This window comes from Electrona antarctica (genome assembly GCF_951216825.1).
Source record: "Electrona antarctica genome assembly, chromosome: 10".
Classification (NCBI taxonomy): Eukaryota; Metazoa; Chordata; class Actinopteri; order Myctophiformes; family Myctophidae; genus Electrona; species Electrona antarctica.
This window is the reverse complement of record NC_136791.1, coordinates 36,918,176-36,941,597: the sequence shown is the minus strand read 5'-3', so window position 1 is coordinate 36,941,597 and position 23,422 is coordinate 36,918,176. Positions and strand designations below refer to the sequence as shown.

At 38.2% G+C, this 23,422-nt stretch overlaps 3 protein-coding genes across 4 annotated transcripts; all 3 read right to left on the bottom strand.

Moving 5' to 3' along the window:
- Positions 1–260: 260 nt before the first annotated feature.
- On the bottom strand, positions 261–6,923 carry cdk1 (cyclin dependent kinase 1). 2 transcript variants are annotated; one of them, XM_079512559.1, is made up of 8 exons: positions 6,806–6,923; positions 6,418–6,459; positions 5,783–5,939; positions 5,317–5,440; positions 4,781–4,951; positions 3,433–3,596; positions 1,136–1,277; positions 261–878 (listed from the first exon to the last, which is right to left on the bottom strand). In XM_079512559.1, exons 2-8 carry the CDS (start codon positions 6,452–6,454, stop codon positions 765–767), a joined length of 909 nt encoding a protein of 302 aa, XP_079368685.1. In that variant the 5' UTR covers positions 6,455–6,459; positions 6,806–6,923; the 3' UTR covers positions 261–764. The 2 variants fall into 2 exon arrangements, with proteins under 2 accessions (XP_079368685.1, XP_079368686.1); XM_079512560.1 differs by lacking the exon at positions 6,806–6,923 and adding an exon at positions 6,547–6,721.
- A 974-nt stretch (positions 6,924–7,897) lies between these two features.
- Positions 7,898–14,454, bottom strand: LOC306931287 (glutathione S-transferase P-like). Its single transcript, XM_079512600.1, has 7 exons — positions 14,318–14,454; positions 13,978–14,013; positions 10,956–11,062; positions 10,713–10,800; positions 10,429–10,532; positions 9,932–10,033; positions 7,898–8,238 (listed from the first exon to the last, which is right to left on the bottom strand). Coding segments are annotated over exons 1-7 (627 nt in total). The 5' UTR covers positions 14,319–14,454; the 3' UTR covers positions 7,898–8,049.
- Positions 14,455–15,242: 788 nt separating this feature from the next.
- On the bottom strand, positions 15,243–20,561 carry LOC306931285 (glutathione S-transferase P-like). Its single transcript, XM_079512598.1, has 7 exons — positions 20,291–20,561; positions 19,929–19,970; positions 18,189–18,295; positions 17,506–17,593; positions 16,648–16,751; positions 15,966–16,067; positions 15,243–15,634 (listed from the first exon to the last, which is right to left on the bottom strand). Coding segments are annotated over exons 1-7 (633 nt in total). The 5' UTR covers positions 20,292–20,561; the 3' UTR covers positions 15,243–15,445.
- Between the last annotated feature and the right edge of the window lie 2,861 nt (positions 20,562–23,422).

Here is a 23,422-nt window from a genome sequence, read left to right as displayed (position 1 = left end):
TCAAGACTCAGGAGGGTGCATTTGTGTGGAGCCTTCTTGCAGCACAGTTCTAACAGACAAAAGACAAATACACACCCAACTGTCTGACTCTGTCATAGCATCTTCCTACAACCTGATCCATTCTAGTGCTCACTGAAAATATACAAAATACAATGATAAAACTGCACAAATGGTTTAAAATTCAATTTCTCAGCACCTTTAGTCACAATTATTGCTTACGTTTAGATAAAGCAGGCAGTCACATTTACAAAACGAAATCATTGGGATCTCAAAGTGCACTTTTATTGAATATTATATTTTGAAGAGCAACTTTATAGTACTTTGCGATCCAATTAACCTTTTCACAAGTCATATTTACAGAGTAGTTCAAAACATACAGAATGAACACAATCATAAAAACAAAGAAACCACAAACAGAGAACACGTTCACAAAAACAAAGACACTACAAACAAAGAGAAAAACAGATACATGTTGACATATTTGGGGATTGTGTCTCGTTTCCATGAATACAAAACTGTATCACTGTTTTCTTTTTTCCAACAGATCCATGGGTTGTTTACAAAGGCAGGGAGAAGCCAGTCACAATTAGCCAAGACTTTTCTCCGTTGAAAAACCGTCCACGTCTTGGACTAGATGTGTGTGTGTGTGTGTGTGTCAGAAAGTGATGTATGGGATAAAGTGTATCTTATTGCATCTGTGATGGTTGTGACATGTATGGCTCCAACCCAACTGAGATAGAGTTCAATCAGAGGTTCTATACATTTCACATCTTGCCAGAGCTGGAAGGAAGGATGGATTTGTCAAGGTCATCAAAATAAGGGTGTGTCATGGCTTGTTTGGCAGAGATTCTTTTAGGAGGATCATAGATCAGCATTTTCTAAAGAAGGAAGAATAATGGAAAAATAACCATTAAGGTCCACTCAGTCATTGTATTGCAAAGATTTCATAACATAACCTCACATGCAATACAAATAAATATATGGTATATTTAATTTATCTGTGTCAAGTATGTAGGCCAGTGGTTCTTAACCAGTGGTCCGGGGACCACCAGCTACATTATGTAGACACTATGCACTGGGCACATCACATAAAAAAACAAAGTCACAACAATAAGTAAATGTAAAGTGTACATACAGCCATCAGATCCATGCCATTTTTATCCAGGTTTTTGACCATGGAGGGAAGGTTGCCACCCTTCCACTTGGGGAAGCTGTTTTTATAGTCAGGCAGGGATTCAACATCAGGCCACACATCATTGTTGGGGGTTCCCAGGGTTCTGGAGAAGAAAGACGGTCCATGGTTAATAAGAGTGCTAGAAATTTGTGCTCATACGTTTTCATACTTGATTATACTGCCTTGGGTTGACTAAAGTAATCCCCTGTATTTAACCCTGCATTTTTCCCACATTCGTTTTCACTACAGTCCAGAGTCCACAAGGTTAGTTGAATGATCTTCTGAATAGACAGCTTGTCTGTATTTCTTTCAAGTGTGAAAATGCCAACGGACAGTAAGACAGGGTTGTGGTCAGTGTCATATTAGGCTATTACTATGTTGATTTTTGAGTGGTGTAAACCACTCCTACAACTGGCTTTTGTGTGCATAAAAAAATGACCATGGTTGCTATGTTCAAAATAATTTCTGACGTAATTAAATCACACCCGGGTGAACTGGATGACCGTAGCAACCGTGGTCATTTTCTCTGCACAAAAAAAGCCAGTTGTGAAATCACATCCAGGTGTGATTTCATTACGTCAGATCAGAGCTGATCAGGCTACATAATACCTTACCTTATTTCATTACGTCAGACATTACGTCAGACCACAGCTGATCATGCTATATAAAACCTTACACCACTCAGTTCACACGGGTGTGATTTTAGTGTTATTACCTGTGGTAGTATTTTGATCGCTGATCAAATAAACAAATAAATCTCTGCATCATGCATTACTTTTTGATAACTACACAGATAGTCTTTGATTATCACTTACCCTTACTATCACCACATTTGTCAAATTTACAGGTTTGCTTTGGAATTAAATATATATTATACCTAAGGTTTCATGTTTCAGACAGTATAATCTCGCTTATCCTCACTTAGCGGTCATACGACCTGGCTCTTTTCCTGTCCAATGCCAGCTATGTCGTCAGTTACTAGGCAACTGTACGCTAAATGGTGGCTTGACTGTTTTCTCAGACTTCCAGGATAACGATAATGAAATCTAAAACCCCTGTTACATGTGACCTGATCTGATGAAGATGTATTTAACATCGAAACATTGTCATTCCTGCCTTGCACCCTGCTCCATTAAAGACACTGTCTGAGTTGCTCCACTGCTTTCTTCTTCCCTGTGCTTTGGCCAGTAAGAAAGTAACCCGCCGGTCATACAGCACTTTTATTCTACCGGATCCGGACCTATATATATTTTTTTTACATTTGTTTTTGGCTTTTCTGCCTTTATTGATAGATACAAGTGAAGAATGACAGGAAAGAGGGAGAGAGAGAAAGGGAGAGACACAGCCAAGACCAAGATCATCATTAACGGGACTCGAACACGACGCAACGCAAGGCCAGAGCCTAAATGTGGCATGTGCCTGGACGGGCGCCCCACGAGGGCGGATTCTACCAATGCATTTCAATGGGAATGGATTTTTTCTTTTTGGCAGAAGTTTGCAAATGGCAGCAAACCGCTCCATTCCCATTGAAATGCATTGGCAGAATCCGCCTTCAGGAGGTAGAATAAAAGTGTGCTGTGATGTGACTGTCCCCTCACATGATTTTTACCAAGGTTACAACGCACGCAATTATTTGATTGTCTACTATAGCTACCGTTTGTATTTAAGGTCGTTAAGGTAGTTTGAGTAAACAGTTTCACCTCTGCAAAAATAAGTGTTTCAGTAATACCATTGCAATACATTTGATTTATTGTAAATTATGGATCATTTTATTAAACTGTAGTAATAGGAGGGGTTAGATGCACTTAGACAATTGGATTAATTTGGTAAGATACCATTCTGTAGATACATTTTGGAGCCCGTTACATCTATTTGAGTGACCCCATGACCTTTTCTTTAGCAACCGATCAGGGCAAATATCAACTTTGCACAAGAGATCTTATATTCCGATAAGCAGAATGCAGGGTGAGCCCTACTGATCTTAATGACACTATGACCAATCCTCTAGCCTAGCACCAACCACAGGCACTTTCAACTTCCCTTTAAAGCTTTTAGTGAGAACTGGTGTAACATATTTAGTATTTAAATAATATTTAAATGTATGAATTGTATATTTTTGAGAAATCAGTCCTAAATGGATTGTGATTTATTTTCAAAAAACTTTCAAAAAAGTTGGTAAGTGCCAAATGAATGTAAATAATTGGATATATAATTTTCTTTTTTTAAATTAACTCTAGTACACACACACACACACACACCTGAAGATCCTGAACAGTTGGTCAATTTCTGAGTCTCCGTGGAAGAGTGGTTTCTTGGTGGCCAACTCTGAAAAGATGGTCCCGATGCTCCACACGTCAACAGGTGTAGAGTAACGTGCCGCACCCAGGAGCACCTCAGGTGCTCGGTACCACAGTGTTACTACCTGGGGAGGAGTGAGGACAGCTTTTAGCAAATACATGGGATGGATTGAACAACAACCTCTGTCCCTGAAAGATCACGTTATATTCAAACACAAAATCATGACTATATTCAATTTTCTCTCAACAGACTGTTGAGAGAATAGTGACACTAAGGTCTCAGAGGCACTTTCCCCATCTACTTGCACAAATGTCATGTACACTTGCTTGGGAAAAAAAGAAGAAAATTCAGGTGGTGTTGCTTTTGAAATCAGACTTAAGCACTCCATGTTGCTGTCTGTTTTCACACCATTAATTATTTTGTAATTTTTATGGCATTCACCTTGGAGAATTTGTTCATATAAGGTATAGTAGCACCTGCAGCAAAAGCCTGAATTATGCTTTGACATAATGTCACAAAGCAACATCACCTCAGCGACAATTTACCCCGTTTGTTGACTACGGTTCATGACATTTACTGAACATGCACTTCTTAATTGTCTGTGGATAAAGGGCATTTGCTAATTTCCTAAATTGTAATTTGTAGCTACTAGCCTCACATTCAATGTAAGACTAGGGGGGGGGGGGGGGGGGGACACCTTTCCCCCGCTACAAACTCTTCTTTTTGAACACAGCACATGTTTGCAAAGACATGTGGACAAGTACAACACAACTAGGAAAATTATTATGTGGATGGTAGGATCCACATAGACACAGCATGGCTTCGATGTTATTTAATTCATGTGACCAGCCTTTAACTTTAATAGTCAATTAGTAGTCTATGATGTCAGTCGGCTATATATATACACTGTATATATTATGACAGACATATTTATGACATACAACTCCAAATTTGGGCCGTGATCCCATCTTGATCACAGCTCAATTAATCACAGCCCAATTGAATGAATTCCATTATAATAAAAGAAACAAATTTGTAGAGGTACTTCTGTGGCCTACTGGGAATGAGGGCATACAAGCTTTGGCTTAACAGTTGGCGAGATTGGTTCCAGACAGACACACAGATCCTGCCATAAACTACTTTTGGAGAGTTACACCATAAAAATAATCAATACATTTCTAGGAGCAGGAAACAGAAATAAAATGTATGAATTTACTAATTTTTAGGGCATTTTTCAGTTAGTTGACCGTTGATATGAATATGTTTGGCCTATTTGTATATGGCTATAAATGGAGGTGAATTCCTCACCTCGTGTGTGTAGACTCTGACAGGCACCCCAAAGGCCCTGGCCAGGCCAAAGTCAGCCAGCTTGATGACACCATTGGTGTCGATCAAGAGGTTCTGTGGCTTCAGGTCCCTGTGGAGAACTCGCCGACAATGGCAAAACACAATGCCCTCTAAGATCTGGTGAAGGTAGCTCTGCAGGGAGAGAGCAATTAGACGGCTTGGTGTTAATAAAATATTTCCATCCAATAATAACAAACTAATGCTGTACATGTACCATTTTCACTACATGTATTTATAGAAACAGATTTAAGCCATTTAAACAATGTTTTATAAATAGTGTAACTCTTAGACTTACTTTCATAAATGGCAATTGTCAAAACAGAGATTTCACTTCAGGTTTCACTCATGGTTGTCATTGTTCATGCTTATCACAATTATCAATGTAAAAATGTGTTGTGTCTTTGAAAATATACCAGTAACAAACATTGTAGTGTTGTATTGGTGACCCCTACTGCATGCACACATACAGTGCACAGACGGCACACACATGTATTTACCTTAACCAGCATAGGGTCCATGTACTGTCCAGATGGGATGGAGTCCAGGTACTTCTTCAGATCCATGGACAGAAACTCAAAGATGAGGTAGAGACGGGATTCCTGCATCAGAACATCCAGCAGTCTGGAATGGATGCCACACACAAACATGTCAGTTACAAACATGACATTTATAATATACAGTATACAAACAGAAATACCTCAGAAATATATATATATAATTACTCCCCCCCTCATGTAATTTTGACTTTCACTTCTGATCAATAAATCAACTTGTTTTAGAGTGCCCATGGAAAGTGAAAACCAGTGCAGATCACATGCTAATTATATTGTAAGTAACATACTCGCTTTATGGTACCATATGAGATCTGAGGCATAATGGTGACTGGTGGGGTTCCTGTGGGGGACCACATATAGTCATATACTACTACCCAGTACCCACCCACCCTCACACACCCACACATACCGTACAACATTGGGGTGCTGTAGTTCTTTTAGCAGTGAGATCTCTCGGACAGCAGTACTAGGTACTCCCTCCTCCTCACTCTCTAGTCTGATCTTCTTCATGGCCACAATCTGCCCAGTGCCCTTGTGTCTGCCTTTGTACACCACTCCATAGGTTCCTATGAAAGCAGAACATGTCAGACAGATTTAATAACTGACCCGCATTAGCAGTAAAATGGTACGCAGTTATCAGATTAGGTTACTTGTTGTGTCATTAGAATACAGCTAATCTGTGCATTTAAAAACAATTTACAAAAACGACTAAATGCTAAAGTAACAAGTTACAACATGAGCAGGAAGTGTGATTTGCTTTAAATGGTTGTATTTACACACAAAGCATCAAATGTTAGGTAAAATGGTGGAGTGCCCAGCTAAAATAGGCTACTACTAAGAACAGATTCTACCCTTGAGAAAAGCACTTCAAAACATAAGATAAGCATGATGTGTCCCTCATAAACAATGAAATACATTACAGCTACCTGGAAAAGGTCATCATTATTAGCAGTTCCAATTCTAAATAAGTCTAAATGACCGTGTAAATGTGTTGCTAGGGACGGTTGAGAATCACAATAAACAGTAAACATCCAAAACAGTTACCCTCTCCGATCTTCTCTATCTTCAGATAGTCTTCCATTGTTCCTTGGGACGAAAAATAAACGTGTTTGACATCTCAAAACACACACGTCTCCCCAACAATAAACGAACATACATAGAGACATTGCTTACGTAAAGTTTCAATGAATTATCTTCAAGAAATTCGACCTTTGATACAACATAACGCATAGCGCAACATTTAAAACAGAACTCGTGCCTCACTGCCCAGTTTTGCCCTACTTCAGGGCGTATTTTCTACGATAATAAACAAACAGTGGGCGAATCAAATCTCATTCTCGTATGCAAGTTGAATTGCCAACGTTTGCAACGCAACCGACAAAGAAATACGTTATATTACAACCAAAAAACTCGAAAGTAAAACGTTTTTTACCTCCCAGGCAAATGTGTTAATGCAGCCAGTGTTTCCGTAGAGAGATTGTGAGTAGTCTTCCTTCGAATTGGCCGCGGAGCAGCAACAGTTCAAATCCCAGCCAATCAGCTCTCTTCTTGTCTTTCAAAGGTCTTTCAAAAGCACCAATCCGGAAAGAGGGCATTGTGAAGCGGGATGTGCGTGAGAATACGCGCCGGCGTGACAACGTCCGGTAGTGTACTTCAAAGCAAAGGTAAAAAAAGACACTTCAAAGTAAGATCAAATAAAAAATTAAATTAAATACAGAATTTTCAAAATTATGTTTAATGTACACGTTTTTATTCATTATGAATTAATTAATGAATATGTGGATCTTATTAGGAATATACAAAATATATATATATGCATTAGGTGTTGTACAACAAGCATGTACGTAGCATATATATATATATATATATATATATATATATATATATATATATATATATATATATATATAATATCATTTGTTTTACTAATATATTAATGGAAGGGGTCTAAAATCTAAGGGGTCTAAAATCTAAAGAAAAGGTTACACCTTTTGAACCAATCTTGTTTCAGTGATTTATTTTGTAACTGTCAATTAGAGGTCCAGAATGCTGTAGAATGGACAAGTGATAAAAGGAAATGATTTAACCAATTAAACCCTGTTCTTAGACTAGTGGATCAGACAGGGAACCCCATGCAGGGCTCTATACTTGGATTTACAATGTGAGTCAGGTCACCCCCAGAAGTGGTGTCTGTGGCATTTACACCTGGCATGCATGTTTCCTTATCCAGATAAGATATCCTGATACAGCTCACATAATGCAAGAAGTTAACTAGGGGTTATTATTTATTACAGTATCCATATGCCCCCAAAAGACTGCAAAAGTTTAAAGCGTTGGGGGGAAAAGAAATGGCATGGCCAAATATTATGAACCTTGTGAATTAGAATTAGGCTATTTCTTAAATATTTAACACATATGCCTATGTATTTGTAAACAGTATCACAGGAAGTACTGACACACAAAAGTTGTATTTATTTATATTTATTTATTTATGCAGCCAGCTACTACACAATTATCGAAGTGCTCTCTCTACCCAATAAAAGGCTACTGTATGTAGAAAAGGATTTACTGTACCCTACTTTGGTTCTTGACCAAGTTAAAAAAATAATCTTTTTGCATGGTCAAGGTTTCAACAATGAACAACAGTATCATTAATCGTAGCTCTTTATGAAGGATTCATTGTTTGCCATTGCCATTTATTGGCAACTTTTTATAAGCATCAGAGTCTAGGAAGGTCTTGATTTTTGGGCGGGCTGACATCTTTTCCACAAAGCCCTTCAGTGTGGGGAAGATATCCAGGCAGGTTGGGCACAGCTCCAGGAGGTTGAGCAGGACTTCAAACAGGCTGTAGTCAGCATATGAAATCTGAACAAGGACAATATCATAATTTATTTGACACACCATTGAAGTTAATTTTATTTTTCAACCAGTGAATCATCAAAACTATCATCAGTACACAACTTCTATGTATACAATAATGTAGTTGCCCAGAATTGACCAAATTAAAATAACAGTTGTGTTTCTTTAAGGGCGAACTAAGCAATTATGGGGCTCCAAGCAAAGCTAAACTGTGAGTCCCCTCTTTCCACTTTGTACTCTACTTTGTATTTTATACAGTAGCATAATTTGTTATCACAAAAATAAATAAAATACTGATGAACTGTCATACTTGTGAGCATGTACTTGACGATGACATTGCAGTGTAAATGTGGTGTTGAATTAAAGTTCAATCCCCCAAAAATATCTCCTTGTTGATGGCATGATGATATAGACGGTGTTGCATAGAACCCATGCTCTTATGTATAGACTACCAGAACATGTGAGAGATGCTGAGTTCTAAGAAATCACCGCTCCAGTCCTCTTTGTCTGCCAATCACATGATTGGCACGTGATTGATACATATATATGGTTACATTACCATATATGTTATATATTATAATAGATATAAAACTGATTATTACTCAAGCTTTCTTCCCACCCAAATTATAGAAAAACAAAACAAAAAAGTTATAATTTCTATGACCATGAAAAAAGTGATTTTCGCCAGCAGAGGGCCCCCTTTGCCTTGTTCACAGACCACTGTCTCTTGAAATTCATATAGCAGATGGCAGATTTACATTGTTAATTTGTGCATAGTATATTGCCTTATACAGCTCCATCTCACTGAATTAGAATATTTTGTAAAAGTTAATTTTCTTCTGTAATAAAATTCAAAAAGTGAAACTTTCATATATTCTCAATTCATTGTGCATAAAATGAAGTATTTAAAACCTTTTTTTGTTTTAATCTCGATGATTATGGCCATGTTATGTGCATGGTGTTGGTCCACTGACAGTGAAAAGTTAACAATGGTTTCAACACAGCCATCTTTTTAGAGTAGATTGTGCTTCAGTATGTTGACAAGCTTCATGGAGATGCTAATTTTCCTTTCCAGTTCGATTTGGCACCTGCCCACAGAGCCAAAACTACTAGTAACTGGTGTACTGACCATGGTATTACTGTGCTTAACTGACCAGCCAACTGGCCTGACCTGAACCCCACAGAGAATCTAGGTTGTATTGTCAAGTGGAAGGTGTGAGACATATGACTGAACAATACAAATTAATTTACGGCTGTTATCAAAGCAAACCTGGGCTTCCACCTCCATGCCATGCCCCATTGAATTTCTTCAAAAGTAGCCCAGACCAAGTATTAACTGCATACATTAATATACTTTTCAGATGGTCAACAGTTCTCATTTAAAAAATCGGTCTCGTAAAATATTCTAATTCATTGATAGGATTTTTTTATTTTTATGAGCTGTACACCATAATCATCAAGATTAAAACAAAAAAAGGTTTTAAATACTTCACTTTATGCACAATGAATTGAGAATATATGAAAGTTTCACTTTTTGAATTATATTACAGAAGAAAATGAACTTTTACAAAATATTCTAATTCAGTGAGATGGAGCTGTATGTATGTAGGCTATTTGTTACACATACTAGTGTACATACACCACAAAAAGAAAAATTCATCCGCTGACATTTTACCAAAATTGCAGTCAGTGAGTGTACCTTGTCCCCGACCAGGAATCCACTATTGTTCTTGGCCATAAACGCTTCAAATTTGGAGAAGTGGTTCGGCAGGTCCTTAATGAATGCGTCTTTGCCAGTCTCCTATAACATTGGGACATTACAATCTGCTTTATAGCACATTATATGATGCATAACTTTTATAGTTTATTGGCTGTTGATGGTGACGTAACTAAGGTAAGGTACGCAACGTCTCAACATTGGTATGGGTAAATAACGGATCTAAAGGATTTAGAACAAAAGTGTAATAGACATTAGTTAGCAGCACTTGTGCGCTCTGCTTGCACACAAGTAGGCCATGTATGGCAAGTTTCCATTTTTTTAATGTTTATTTTTTATTCTAATATACATTCAATATACATACAGAATGAATATAGTGTAGGACATGTGGTCATCATGCTAAATCTGTCATTACAAGGATGCACATGATGCACAGGACTACAGATTAAGTTTACTAAACTGTGTGGATTCAGACTTACATATTCTATGAAGATCATCTTATAATATCTCAGACGTAGGTCCTCCACACCATCATTCATCATGTCAATAAGGGCAGCCTCTCTGGTATCTTTACCATAAGCACCTGAATGGGAAAATACAGTACTACTAGTTATAACAAACTATGTGTTTTATTACTGTATTTGTGACAAATAAAAAGGAAACCAATGATATTAACATATACAGTATGCCACATGCTATACAATCCTCCTAATCACCTAAAGCATCCTAAACAACCCATCAAAAGGTATAAAGAATAAATTACCATGATTGCGACCCAGGTGTCGCAGAATGGCGTTAGACTGATGCAAGACCAAGTCTCCATCTTCAAATTTAGGTAACTGTCCAAATACCTAAAGGAAAAGCAAGTTTATTTGTATTGCACATTTCATACACAAAGGCAAATGAAAATGCTTTACAATGAATTTGAACAAACAATTTAGATTCACAATTTAAAGATAGGTAAAGCCAAAAGAAGATATTAAAAAAGCAAACACCATCAACTCACACATGTGGGTTTCAGGTCTCCCTTCATCCACTCGTCGTAGTTGAGAATATTCTCTTTCCATTTCTGGCCCTGGTCGACCAGCATGATCCTCATAGCACCACAGCGGCCTGAGACATACAGAAGAGAGAAAGCAGTAAAAACACAATCCATTAGATTTTAGAAATAGTATACCGGTAATATTAAGAAAGATTTGTATTTAAAGCCTTGTGATATTTGCATCACAAGGTCTGAAAATAATGTGTTCTATGAAAGTGTCATTGTGACATACAGCAACACAACCAACATGTGCACGCGCCAGCAGCAGTGATGTAAATAGGTTTTGAATGTAATGAGTCCCGGGATGCAGGGATGGTCTTTTAGATGAGTCCCAGGGACATTTTATGAGTCCCACTTCAACGACGTTAGGAGTCATATTTTGCCATTTTTACAAATTGCAGCATTTAACTCCCATTTCATATGGTTATAATGTGGTTATATTCATGTAGAAAAATAAACTAGAATAAAAATATAAAAAACAGTCAGTAGTACAGTAGTGCATCCCGTGAATGCAGAGGTCGTTGTTTTATTGCGTCCCTTAACCATAAACTGCATTTTGGGATGCAAACGGCAACCTATTTTAATCTCTGCAGCAGTCCATGTTATTCCCTTCCATTGTAAGGTATGCATGTTGTCAATACTTGGTTGCCCTCACTTATACACATATAGATGACAAGAGTATTTAATTTCCATATCGTTAAGTATTTTCTAATGAGACAGCCAGGGCTGGGCCTGTATCAGCCAATCACACAGATTTAAACAGCACCAGAGCTTCCTACCTCCCCCCAGACAGTGGGCAGATGAATGTATTATCAGCTCTGAGCTATAACAAGACTGATTTTGAGGCCTTGGGGTCCTGGGGATAACCCCCCATTGATGTCATGCTGTCCACAAAGTAAAAGAATATCAAACAAGGCTTTTGTGAATGAGATGAGATGAGAATCAAGTTTCTGTTACATTGTCTATTTCTTGTGTGCAATGTTTTCAGAAACATATTTGAGTGTACCGTTTACCTTTAAAAAGAGATAGTAACACAGTACAGCCGGTATGTTTGTTTTATTCAACATGAAAATAAAATAAAAGCTACACAGTGACCAAGCATGACCAGCTACATTGCTGCAGAGTTGCCGGTGAACTGTTGCTCAAGCCACACTGTCAACAAAATAGGTAGGTTTAAATAGCTCAGGGAACTGCAAGAATGGGGATTTTCTTTCTCTCCGTTATGGAATGGAGCAGGAATTGTGGGGAGAGAGAAGGGTAGTGGAAACGGTGAACAAAAGCACACAGTATGGTTGATTGACACAACACTGCGTCATTGGGGTGCTGAAAAATGTTGAAGCCAGCTCAGCTTCTTTTGGGTAGCTTCACTAGCTTGTCACACCCATCATGCAGCAACAAGTGTCAGGTGTCAATTTATAACTTATAGTACTTTCCCTTGAAAATGACTTAAATTTGTTACTTCGGAATAGTCACCAGTATGTGAACACAGCATCAGACACCAGTCTCCCCTCCCCTGATCACAAGATGAATTCTAACTGCATTTCGGCTGAATGGTGGTTATAATTGCATCCGTGCAACCAATTTAATTGTTAGCTGTGCCATTTTTTGAAAGACAAGTTATTTTGAGGAGGGTGGAAGCAGAAAGCTTCCTTATCAAACCCCAAAACTTGAGTTGGTCAATATAATACTCAGTTGCTGCTGTGAAACAAGCAAACATTCGGCCATCCAGCCTGGTAGAAACAACAATCAGCTTGATTCAGCTTGCTACAAACATTGTTGTCTCCACCAGGCTGAAGGGATGCATGGGGAGAGAGTATGTTTTGCACTCCGTCCGTGTGCGAGTCCGTCCGTGTGTGTGTGCGTCCGGCCGTCTGTTACCAGCTAATCTCCGGCACCGTTAACCCGGTCAGTGCCAAATTTTGCACGCACCCTCCCTGGATGCCAACGATGAACCTCTGCCCCAGATTTTCCAGAACGGCCTGTTATAGCACCACCAGGAGGCAGACTTTTGAAAAACATTTTTTTTATATTACTCCTCCAGATTCTGTCCAAAAATCCCGCAAATCGTTACACACTATAGAGCGTCGCAGTCCCGCCTCCTACCCTGGACCAGGAAATGAAATCCAATGCATTATTCTCATAGACATTTCTTAAAGTATTTATTTAAAGACGGTTACGCTGCGGACAAAGCCAACTCGAGTTGTGACAACTCATGACAACACAAACAATATTTTGGACCAAACAAATAATTACAAAGAAGAAAAACAACAAAAAAAGTGTTGTAACCTGCCGTTTTTTTCTTCTTTCTAATTATTTGTTTGGTCCAAAATATTGTTTGTGTTGTCATGAGTTGTCACGACTCGAGTTGGCTTTGTCCGCGGCGTAACCGTCTTTAAATAAATACTTTAAGAAATGTCTATGAGAATAATGCATTGGGTTTCATTTCCTGGTCCAGGGTAGGAGGCGGGACTGCGACGCTCTATAGTCATGTGTTCAAGTCGGATCTGTCCGATATTTCAAATTCCATCCAAATTGGCCACCATTGGCTTTCAAAGTTTGCAGGATTGGCCCGTTTTGAACAAAAAGCCTCAAATATTTATGTGAAATCTTTCACAGACTTTCCCGCACCCTTTTCACATTGGCCTGTTATAGTGCCACCAACAGGTGGATTTGAACAAAACACATTTTTGGAACAAAATGCCTCAAATCATCCAATTGCCATCCAAGGCGTAAGAAGAAATGCCACACTTTTCACATTGGCCTATTATAGCGCCACCAGGAGGCCACAACCTGACCTGCCCTGGTGGAGACCTGTGCCCAGAAGGGCACTTTATCTAGTTAAAAGTGATCCAAGAGAGTGAAGCTCAGCTATAATTATGTAGACTATAATACCTCTAATATTTACATTTATCAGAATATGCCGTAAGTTTTTTTTTGTTTTGTGTCCTAAATTGTTATGACATAGTTTACCACATTGTTCACATACCTCTTACTGGAAAATATGTGATGGTGTATGGAGGCACTGTGGAAAGACATGAACAATCTTAGAGACCATGCATACCAAGTATTAAGTTCATGTTACATTAACATGACACTGACACTCATTGTCAGTGTCAATGAGTGTCAGTCCAGATTTTAACCCTTTGCTCACCTTTTCTCCAAGTTGACTTCACAACAATCAACTAAAAAAATTACACTGCATTTTGAAAGTAGGCATGATTATTACACTCACTCAGACTGCATTTCCATAGTAGCCTACACATATAAACAGATACAAAATAATGGCAGCCAATAACTTGATCAAATGAAGCAGTCCTTTAACTCACTTGTAAAGAAGAAAGCTGCGAGTATTCAATGTTTGTCGAAAACCTACAGGGTGCAGCAAAGTGTGGCAGGGTTATCCTCGAGATGCAGTTGCAATTTGTGACGACGTGAATAAAAGAGATCTGGTTCCACTTGGAGATTTTTGCTGAGTCACTGTGAATAATGTACTTACTACAGACAAGAGAGTGCCCTTTTTCCTAAGTCCAAAGGCGGAGTTAAGTCTTATAAATCTATGATTATATTTATCTATCAGATTATATTTTAGTGCCACAAATTTCACACAAAACTATTACTTATTAGGTCAGTTTTATTTAAACGCTTTTTGATTGAAGTCAGAGTTGAACAATGTAATTGTAAATAAATGTGGGACTATACTCAACTGTCGACTCTAGATTTAGGCTATTCCGTGTAGATGCCAATTTCCAAGGGACTATAGACACCATTCAAACGTAGTTTTAAAATACAACCCAACCAACCCTGTGTGTTTAACCCTGGCTTATGCTATGCATTAGGATACCCAGATGCCCCTAAAGTTAAAACCCGAGTGAAAAGAAACTGCCTGGCCAAATGTGAACCTATGAATTAGGCTACTCATAATATAAATATATATATATACATTTGTAAAACTGTCTAGATTTAGTCTATTCCATGTAGATGCCAATTTCCAAGGGACTATAGACACCATTCAAACTTTGTTTTAAAATGCAGTCTGTGTATTTCGATACCTTATCTGGACAATATACAACCCAACCAACCGTGTGTTTAACCCTGGCTTATGCTATGCATTAGGATACCCAGATGCCCCCAAAGTTAAAACCTGAGGGAAAAGAAACTGCCTGGCCAAATCTGAACCTATGAATTAGGCTACTCATAATTAAATATATACATTTGTAAACCGTATAGATTACAGGAAGTATTGACACACTGTACATTACTGACAAGCTTTATTTTTGAAGAAAAACTAGACAAGAGAAGCTCTCAATATACCTAATAAAGGCTACGTAGAAAAGTGTTTAGCCTACTGTAGTTCTTGACCAAGTTAAAAAAAAATCCTTTTCCATGGTCGTGGTTTCAACAATCAGGACACAAGTACTACTACAGTATCATTAATTATAGCCCTTTTGGGGGATTCATTGTTTGCCATTGCCATTGATTGGCAACTTTGCATGAGCATCAGTGTCAATGAAGGCCTTGAGTTTGGGGCGGGCTGACATCTGTTCCATGAATGCCTTCAGTTTGGGGACGGTGTCCAGGCAGGTTGGACACAGCACCAAGTGGTTGAGCAGGAGATCAAACAGGTTGTAGTCAGCATATGAAATCTGCAGGAGAAGGACCAACATAATCATTTATTTGATAATGACTTCAAGATCATGTTACTTTACACTAACAGGGAGGGGATCAGCCAGTTAAACAAAACTGAAATATACGTAATACGTTAATAATAATAGATTCTCAGTTCATAACATTAGACAAAATTCAGGTTATAATAAAATAAAATGTGCATAACCCAACCCAATTTTCATTGTATTTATACTCTGTATCTACCGGTATACATATGACAAATAAACCTGAACCTGTGGGCTGGAGCCCACTGGTGGGACAAGAGGGTATTGCATGTGGGATTGTGCAAAAAAGAAAAGGTTGGTGTACCTTGTCTCCAACTAGAAATACACTGTTGTTCTTGGCCATAAAAGCATCAAATTTGGAGAGGTGGTTCGGCAGGTCCTTAATGTACGCATCTTTGCCAGTCTCCTATAAACATTGTGACATCACAATCAATTAAAATTGCGAAGCCATAATTACACTGCTGTCACTTTATATGATACATGACTTTTATAATTTGAAGCAATAATATAATTTTCAACAGCAAATAACTACAAATATTATCTAAATATGTGCAATCAAGGCATTTCATTTAATTGTAGTTACTTTCATCTATAGCTTTTTATCTCATACATAAACATTCATAATAATGTACAATACATTCATACAAGTAAATAAGTACTGGTAAGGCGGGAAAAAAATAAAAACACGTGCAGTTCCTCCGGATGCCTTTTTGTACTCTGCTCTGAGGAAGGCTCAGGCCAAAAAGTGTCAAGAGTTATCAAATAATAAATATCTGTTGATCTGAGCCAGTCTTGCATCCTTTATTTTGGAGTGCTGCTTTTTCCACTTCTGTGGTATTTTGAGCCAAGTAAATAAGTACTGCATGTGATGTAAAGTCGTATATACTCAAATCATAAATTAGTACAATAAGCCAAACATCATCGTCTCTGACAAGTACCGCCAATGTTTAAACTTAAACTTATTCACTGTGTGGTTTCAGACTCACATATTCTTGGTAAATCAGCTTGCCATATTTCAGACGTAGGTCCTCCACACCATCATTCATCATGTCAATAAGGGCAGCCTCCCCGTTATCTTTACCACAAGCACCTGAAGAAAACCAAATAGTAATACAAAATGGTCATCTTTTTTAGTGCTTTAGTCATTGATACTGAAATTAAAGTCAGTGATATGTTTTGGTTAAAACAAAAAAGGTTAAAGCTCTGCTGTATTCTGATCATTGACAGAGTAGAGTGGCTGTTCAGAAGAGACTAAAACTAGACAAGACTTTAAAAAAAAAAAATTGTATCCATATGAGAAAATATGTTCTTGTAACTTAACAGCATGTATCGATTGAAGAATTTATTAACAGCACAACTCAATACAAATACTGTTAACTGTGGAGGACACCATAAAGCATTACACTTGTTATGGGTCCACCCTTTTCAATTCATCAGAGCAGACACTATGATACAAAACAATAATTGTGTACTCCATTGTTAATCAAGTGTATGTACTATACTAATTGGACCCATGCCATGTGTATAATTGTAAACAATGCAGGGCATAGGGTTTCTTTTGCAGAAATCCTTTTAGCAGACCTTGTATTGTACTAAAGTATTCAATCAAATCTAAAGTGAAATTCAATAAACATTTACCACACCTTAGATCCACTTAATAGGACAAATTAAAACTAAAGAAACCATTTTATGGGTTTTCTAAGAGCCATAAAATGGTCCAAAGCAGCAATTATGGTTTCAGAGTCACCTGCAACCAACAATGTAATCAGAGTTTCCAGAAGTTCTTGCATAAAAAAACAGAAAGGGCACCAATAACCTATTAGATGTTTAAACATAATAATTACCGTGACTGCGACCCAGGTGACGCAGAATGGCATTAGACTGAAACAAGGTCAAGTCTCCATCTTCAAATTTGGGCAACTGTCCAAAAACCTAAAGGCAAGGCAAGTTTATTTGTAAAGCAAATTCATACACAAAGGCTGAAAGTGAACGTCTGTGTGCATTCTCTTTATTCTGGGGTTCCTTTCTTCCTACAATTATGTACTAATAACTAAAAGTATGTACTGGTATATTCCGTTTTCGTGTAAAGGACTTTCAAGGCGCGTGTTAATACGAGGGCCAGTCTGTTTAATTTGATGATGCTCATTATAAGAGGTAAACTTGTGAGCCGCTAATTTCTTTCAACAAGTTTAGAGGAACAGCATAACATTTCCCCGTAACTTGAAGAGCTTCAAGACAAATATAGAAGTGGATCTCAGGTAAAATAAATAGGACAGCGAGACTATGGTTTTCAGATTAAATCGTATTGATATTATAATTCCTGAGATGACCTGAGATTTTGAGGCTTCATATAACGTGAAAACATGTTAGGGATTGATATTGGCCATACATACATTGGGCGGGAAAAAGGAATGACCTCACACACGCTAAACTGTACATCGTTTTGAACAAACAATAACTAAAGATATGTTAATGTAGGCCAAAAGATGATATTACATAGCAGACATGCCAGACAACATCAACTCACACATGTGTTTTTCAGGTCTCCCTTCGTCCAGTCCTCAAAGTTGACAACGATTTCTTTCCATTCCTGGCCCTGGTCAGCCAGCATGATCCTCATAGCGCCACAGCGGCCTGAAACATGCAGGAAAGAGAAGGCACACACACATTAATCCAGTGTTTCTCAGAAAGTTGTTTAATAACCCAGGATCACACACAGTGAGTGAGTGAGTGAGTGAGCGTGCGCGCGCGAGCGAGTTAAAATGTTAGAACAGTCTATAGCTCCAGGTATCCCCTTGGCAAACACAGAAATCAAATGCTTACTTTTCGCAGATGACCTGCTGCTGCCGCTACCATCTCCAACTAAGGAAGGACTACAGCAGCAACTTTATCTCCTACACAGTCTCCCAGATGTGGGCCCTGACAGTGAACCTAACTAAGACTAAAATCATGATATTTCAAAAAAGATCCAGCCGCCAAAACCATCGTTTTTTCCTAAATGCAATCCCATTAGAACAAACAAAAAAATCTATACCTACCTTGGCCTAAACATCAGCTGCACAGGGAACTAGTTCAAACTGTAAAGGTTCTGAGAAAGGCAAGAAGGGCCTTCTAATTCTATGCTATCAAAATAGACACCCCAATTAAAACCTGGCTTAAAATACTGGACTCTGTGATATAACCATTTTCCCTCTATGGTTGCGAGATCTGGGGACCATTAGCAAACCAGATAAGATAATGAAATGGAACACAATCAACCTAATGACTAATCATTGAGTGTATTTCTGCAGCGAGTGATCTTGGTACATAGAAATTGATTTATTGGAGATTCTGACTTTCAAATGTACATAAATCTTGTTTTGATTGTATTGTTCCACTTTGGCAATGTAAACATATGTTTTCTCATGCCAATAAAGCCCTTTGAATTGAAAATCATAGCTGAGGCAGGCACAATGGGAGAAACGAGACTGCCAAAACAGTCAGATGGTTTGTTGTGATAGCATTGTCGTGGTGGTGCGCCGTAGCACCAGTTTTATCTTGACTTGATCAATAAAATATTCAGTTCTTCTACAAGAGTAGCAACACGTTGTTACATGATCTAGGGTGGGGCATCCTGTGAGCAGTATTCTTTTCAAACATTGTATCCCAGGGTTTCTTTCCATTCAGACTTCAGAGTGAAGTGAGATTTGAAGACAGGACACACTATCGCAGGCCACACAAGACTATAAGTATCACCTTACTTGCTGTAACGTTCAACCCAATATAATCATCAGGATCATTTTGTGATGTGTGTAAGCCCTTTTATTTATAGTCTTGTATGTCTTGCAGCAAAACCGGAAAAAAGTCACATTTTTCTATTTTAAACTACATTTTCATTCATTCGTTAACTTACAATGTAAATAATGCGAAAAATGAAGTGTTGCTGATTTGCCAATGCCAACAGTAGCCTAAATCTGTGTGTGTGTGTGTGTATCTACTAATAATACATTTCAACTAAGCTTTGGAAGAGTACATTACAACCAATGTAAATTAATACATATTTTTTGTTTTTAAATAAACAAATGTCAAACAAACCCGCTACAAATATAGGCCTATGCCTAAAAGTGATCTGAGGTCAGCCAGCCTTGTACCTCTCATGTTCACATTATCCTCTAGTCTAAATCTTGTTAAAGTCCTATGATTTGTTCATTTTGTTGACTCGGATATGATCAATATAATAAAATAATGACTTTTAATGACATAGCTTTTAATACTATTACTCACATACCTCTCACTGCAAAGTATGTGATGGTGTATGGTCCTGGAGCCACTGTGGAAAGAAATGGGACAAGGGTCAGAGCTATTACGATTAGTGAAGTTCATGTTTGAGAGTTAGCTCTGGTCCATACTATAGCTCTAAATCTAAGCTATGGACCAGAGCTATAGTTTGAGAGCTACACATTAACACAATCCGTGAATACCATAGGGCTACTAACATAACTAACTTCTCTTTCATTTCTAAAATCATTTTGAAAGTAGGCCTATGGCTTTTGGTTACTGCACACACTCAGAAGCAACTGCATTTCTACAAATTAATTCACAATTTAAACAGATCATCAAATTAAATTCAAGCCTTTGGCTTTAACTCACTTGTAAAGAAGGAATGGAAGTGGAACTGCGTAGAAGAGAACCTGCAGGTTGCTTGCAGCAGCAATGTTGTTATGTGGCGTCGTTATCTAGAAAGACTCTCTGGGATTATCTGGTTCGAATACTCTTTTTTTTTATGGAGCTCTTGTGAGTCACATGATTTTTCTACTGACAATAGAGCGCCCTTTTCCCTAGTAGGCCTGAAGTCCAAAGGCAGATCCAGTGCTGGGTGGAAATTTACACAGCGGTGACTTATTAAAAATAAATGGCCGTGTCAAGCATGTATATAGTGTCAAGTACCTCACACGGAAGCAACAACAATATTTCCGCTAATATTTACTTTTCAAAATAAAGTTAATTGCCACCCCCCCCCTGCCCTTGCAAATTTCTAGGCTATCTCACATTATTTTGTGAAAGAAAATAACTGACTCAGTAACATTGTCATTATTATGCAAAATATTATTATTAGGCTATTAATAATGATAATAATCGGGAAGAATATTATATTCTTCCCGATATATATTTATATTTCATATTTTTCTATTCTGTACAGTTTTTTTGGGCCTCTTTCAACTGCTTTGTGCTTGCTTCTGATTCAGTGGTTATCATCAAGGTTTCCAGTATGGTGGTTCTCAAAGTGTGGTCCAGACGAGACCCCAGGGGTCTTTATATAATCACCAACATGAATTATGTTTGTTATTTACAGCTAGGTAGAGTAGTGGGGTGAGATGGAAAAGGGGCGACCGTACCTGTTACCCTCAAAGTGTGGTCCAGAGACCCCAGGGGTCCTTGAGGTGTTTCCAAGGGGTCCTTGGCTGGTTCTCAAAGTGCGGTTCGAGGACCCCCAGAGGTCCTAAGAGGTTTACAGGGGTCCTTAAGGAAACAGCCATACTCCAGTTCACAGCATGTTAAAGGGGTGGTCTTATGGGACAGGCAGTAATAGCTGTAATAGTAATAGATGTTTCATAGATAGTAAGTGCAGCTGAACGTAATAATAACAATTTGGCCCATTTAATTGCAGTGTTCTTCCAGCATGAAGTCAAATTGTTGTTAATAATTCTTATTTCGTTAATTCCTTTTGCTCTGTTTTTCTTCTAATTTATGGAGTATGCAATAACCAAGGAAAAAAGAAAAGAAGAGAACCCTTTTTTTTGCTGTACCACACAAAACTATATTTAACTATATTTAATGATTAGACATCAGAGTGCTCAGTGCTCCCAATTTCAGCTATCCAGTGTAGCATGCATATGTGGGTATAAAAAATAAAGGTCAGTCCTGCTGCTGGACTCGACTGCAGACAAAATGAGAATTCACCCAGGTCAGTGTTTTTTTATTTGAATTCTGTGAGCTAGGACACCACATTTGGGCCATTGTCATGGTGGAATAATTCTAAATTCTCATAGTGATTTTTGGGAAGGTATACTACACACCCTATAGTGCTAGAAAATAATGTGATAGCATTACAGCGGTGGTAGTTATCTGTATGTTATTCACTCCATTCATAGCCCCATGCCTAAACACACTTTTCAAAATTTGTGCCTAAATTTGTGAATGTACAACTTCCTGTTCTCAATTGCCCATGTTTCTTTCCTTCCAGGGAGCAACATGGAGTCCACCGTACGGTCTTCGCTTCCTGTCCTCATTTAATAGTCCTTGGTTGTTATGTGATGTTTGCTCCCACCACCACCCCAGCACCACCAGTGGGCTCTGTTATTTATGTTCCCCATGGGGGTTTTATTGTATATCTATCTCCCTGCTCTTAATGTTTAATTATGGTGTTTGATTGTGTGAGCAGGGAGAAAAATGTAGCAGAGACGAACGCCAAGATAAAATATTATATGCACACTTGTATTCTCATTCTATAATAAATATTGGTTAAATCTATTCGTGAGTTATGTGACTGAACTAGTTATGTTGTGATTGTGAATTATTGCCATGGACTGGCCTTTACACAAAGGTTTCCACTGTAAATAACCTATATATTACCATGTGTACATACACAGATTCTGTATTATATTAACCCACATAGCCTAGTCCTTCCACGCGCCAGATTTTGGTTCTCCCATAACCGGCAGAGTAGTTCCGGAGCAACGGATTGTGTGGCCTTGCTCATTCCCTGATGGACTGATCAAGGGTAGCTGGGACGTAAATCGGGATTTGATCAACCCCGGCTGGGTCGCCTGAGTGAGTGGTATGATGTTGGAAGACCCGAAACCCTGTTGACCTCAGGAAACATCACTGAAGATATGTCCCAGGTGCATCCATGCAATGTATTTTTTAGTTACACACAGGAAATGTATAGTCAAAATGAAATTCAATAAACAAAATGTTGTGTGTATAAGTAATGCATAGGACTTTAATTTGACCATTACAGCAGGTTCTATTTTCACAACAGGTGTTTATATGCAAAGCACCTCTATGGCTTTCAGAATCACTGATTCAATCATTCATAACTTTTTTAGCCTACAGTAAGTGGGAAAATGGATTATCATGCAGGATCCCCCAGTTCATGTTGTCCATAATCAGCTGGGACCCCAAATTTACCATCTAGGGAATAATTCTCATGGTGACCGATTTTTTGGAGGGTATACACCCCAAGTGTGTAATATTATTTTCATATAGGCTATAATAGTATTAACCTGTGTCATGTTCTGGTAGTGTTATAATGCAACACTGGTGAAATACTATCATATATTTTCTAACTCTAGAAATGTATACCTGGCCAAAGATCACTACGAGCATTATTCCCCTCAGATGGTACAAAGTACTACCAACCAACAAGTGTGGGTTTGGTGAATGTGTTGCTCTCTGGTGGCCATTTATGGTCATTAACTGGCTAAACCTTGTATTGGTGGTGTGATATCTCACCTTTTGGAACAGTCTCTTTTACTTCTGAGCGTTTCGGTTTATTACTTTGTGTTGGAATGTAGGCCTACTGAGCTTTTGGATTATTGTTGTCTTTATGATCGAGACTTTACTGTAATTTCTTTACTGAAATAAATAAAGGTTTATTTCTCTGTCTACTCTCTGCACTTGAGATGTTGCACCTATTTATTAGTGCAGTGGGTGGAGTTCGAGCTGATCACCCCATGCCCAACCCTGACAAGTTTAATGGTTGAGTGAAAATAAATGGTA

Excerpts from the sequence above, each read along its gene's own strand:
- cdk1 (XM_079512559.1), bottom strand. The coding sequence starts at position 6,454 with ATGGAAGACTATCTGAAGATAGAGAAGATCGGAGAGG. Across the intron at positions 5,441-5,782 it reads CAGCACCCCAATGTTGTACG|ACTGCTGGATGTTCTGATGC; the intron begins GTATGTGTGGGT and ends CATCCATTCCAG. Across the intron at positions 879-1,135 it reads ATGGCATGGATCTGATGGCT|AAAATGCTGATCTATGATCC; the intron begins GTATGTACACTT and ends TTCCTTCTTTAG.
- LOC306931287 (XM_079512600.1), bottom strand. Across the intron at positions 10,533-10,712 it reads ACACCTGGGTCGCAATCATG|GTGCTTATGGTAAAGATACC; the intron begins GTAATTTATTCT and ends TTTCCCATTCAG. Across the intron at positions 10,034-10,428 it reads AGATGATCTTCATAGAATAT|GAGACTGGCAAAGACGCATT; the intron begins GTAAGTCTGAAT and ends CCAATGTTATAG.
- LOC306931285 (XM_079512598.1), bottom strand. Across the intron at positions 18,296-19,928 it reads CACATACTTTGCAGTGAGAG|GCCGCTGTGGCGCTATGAGG; the intron begins GTATGTGAGTAA and ends TGCATGTTTCAG. Across the intron at positions 15,635-15,965 it reads TATTTCTAGTTGGAGACAAG|ATTTCATATGCTGACTACAA; the intron begins GTACACCAACCT and ends CTTCTCCTGCAG.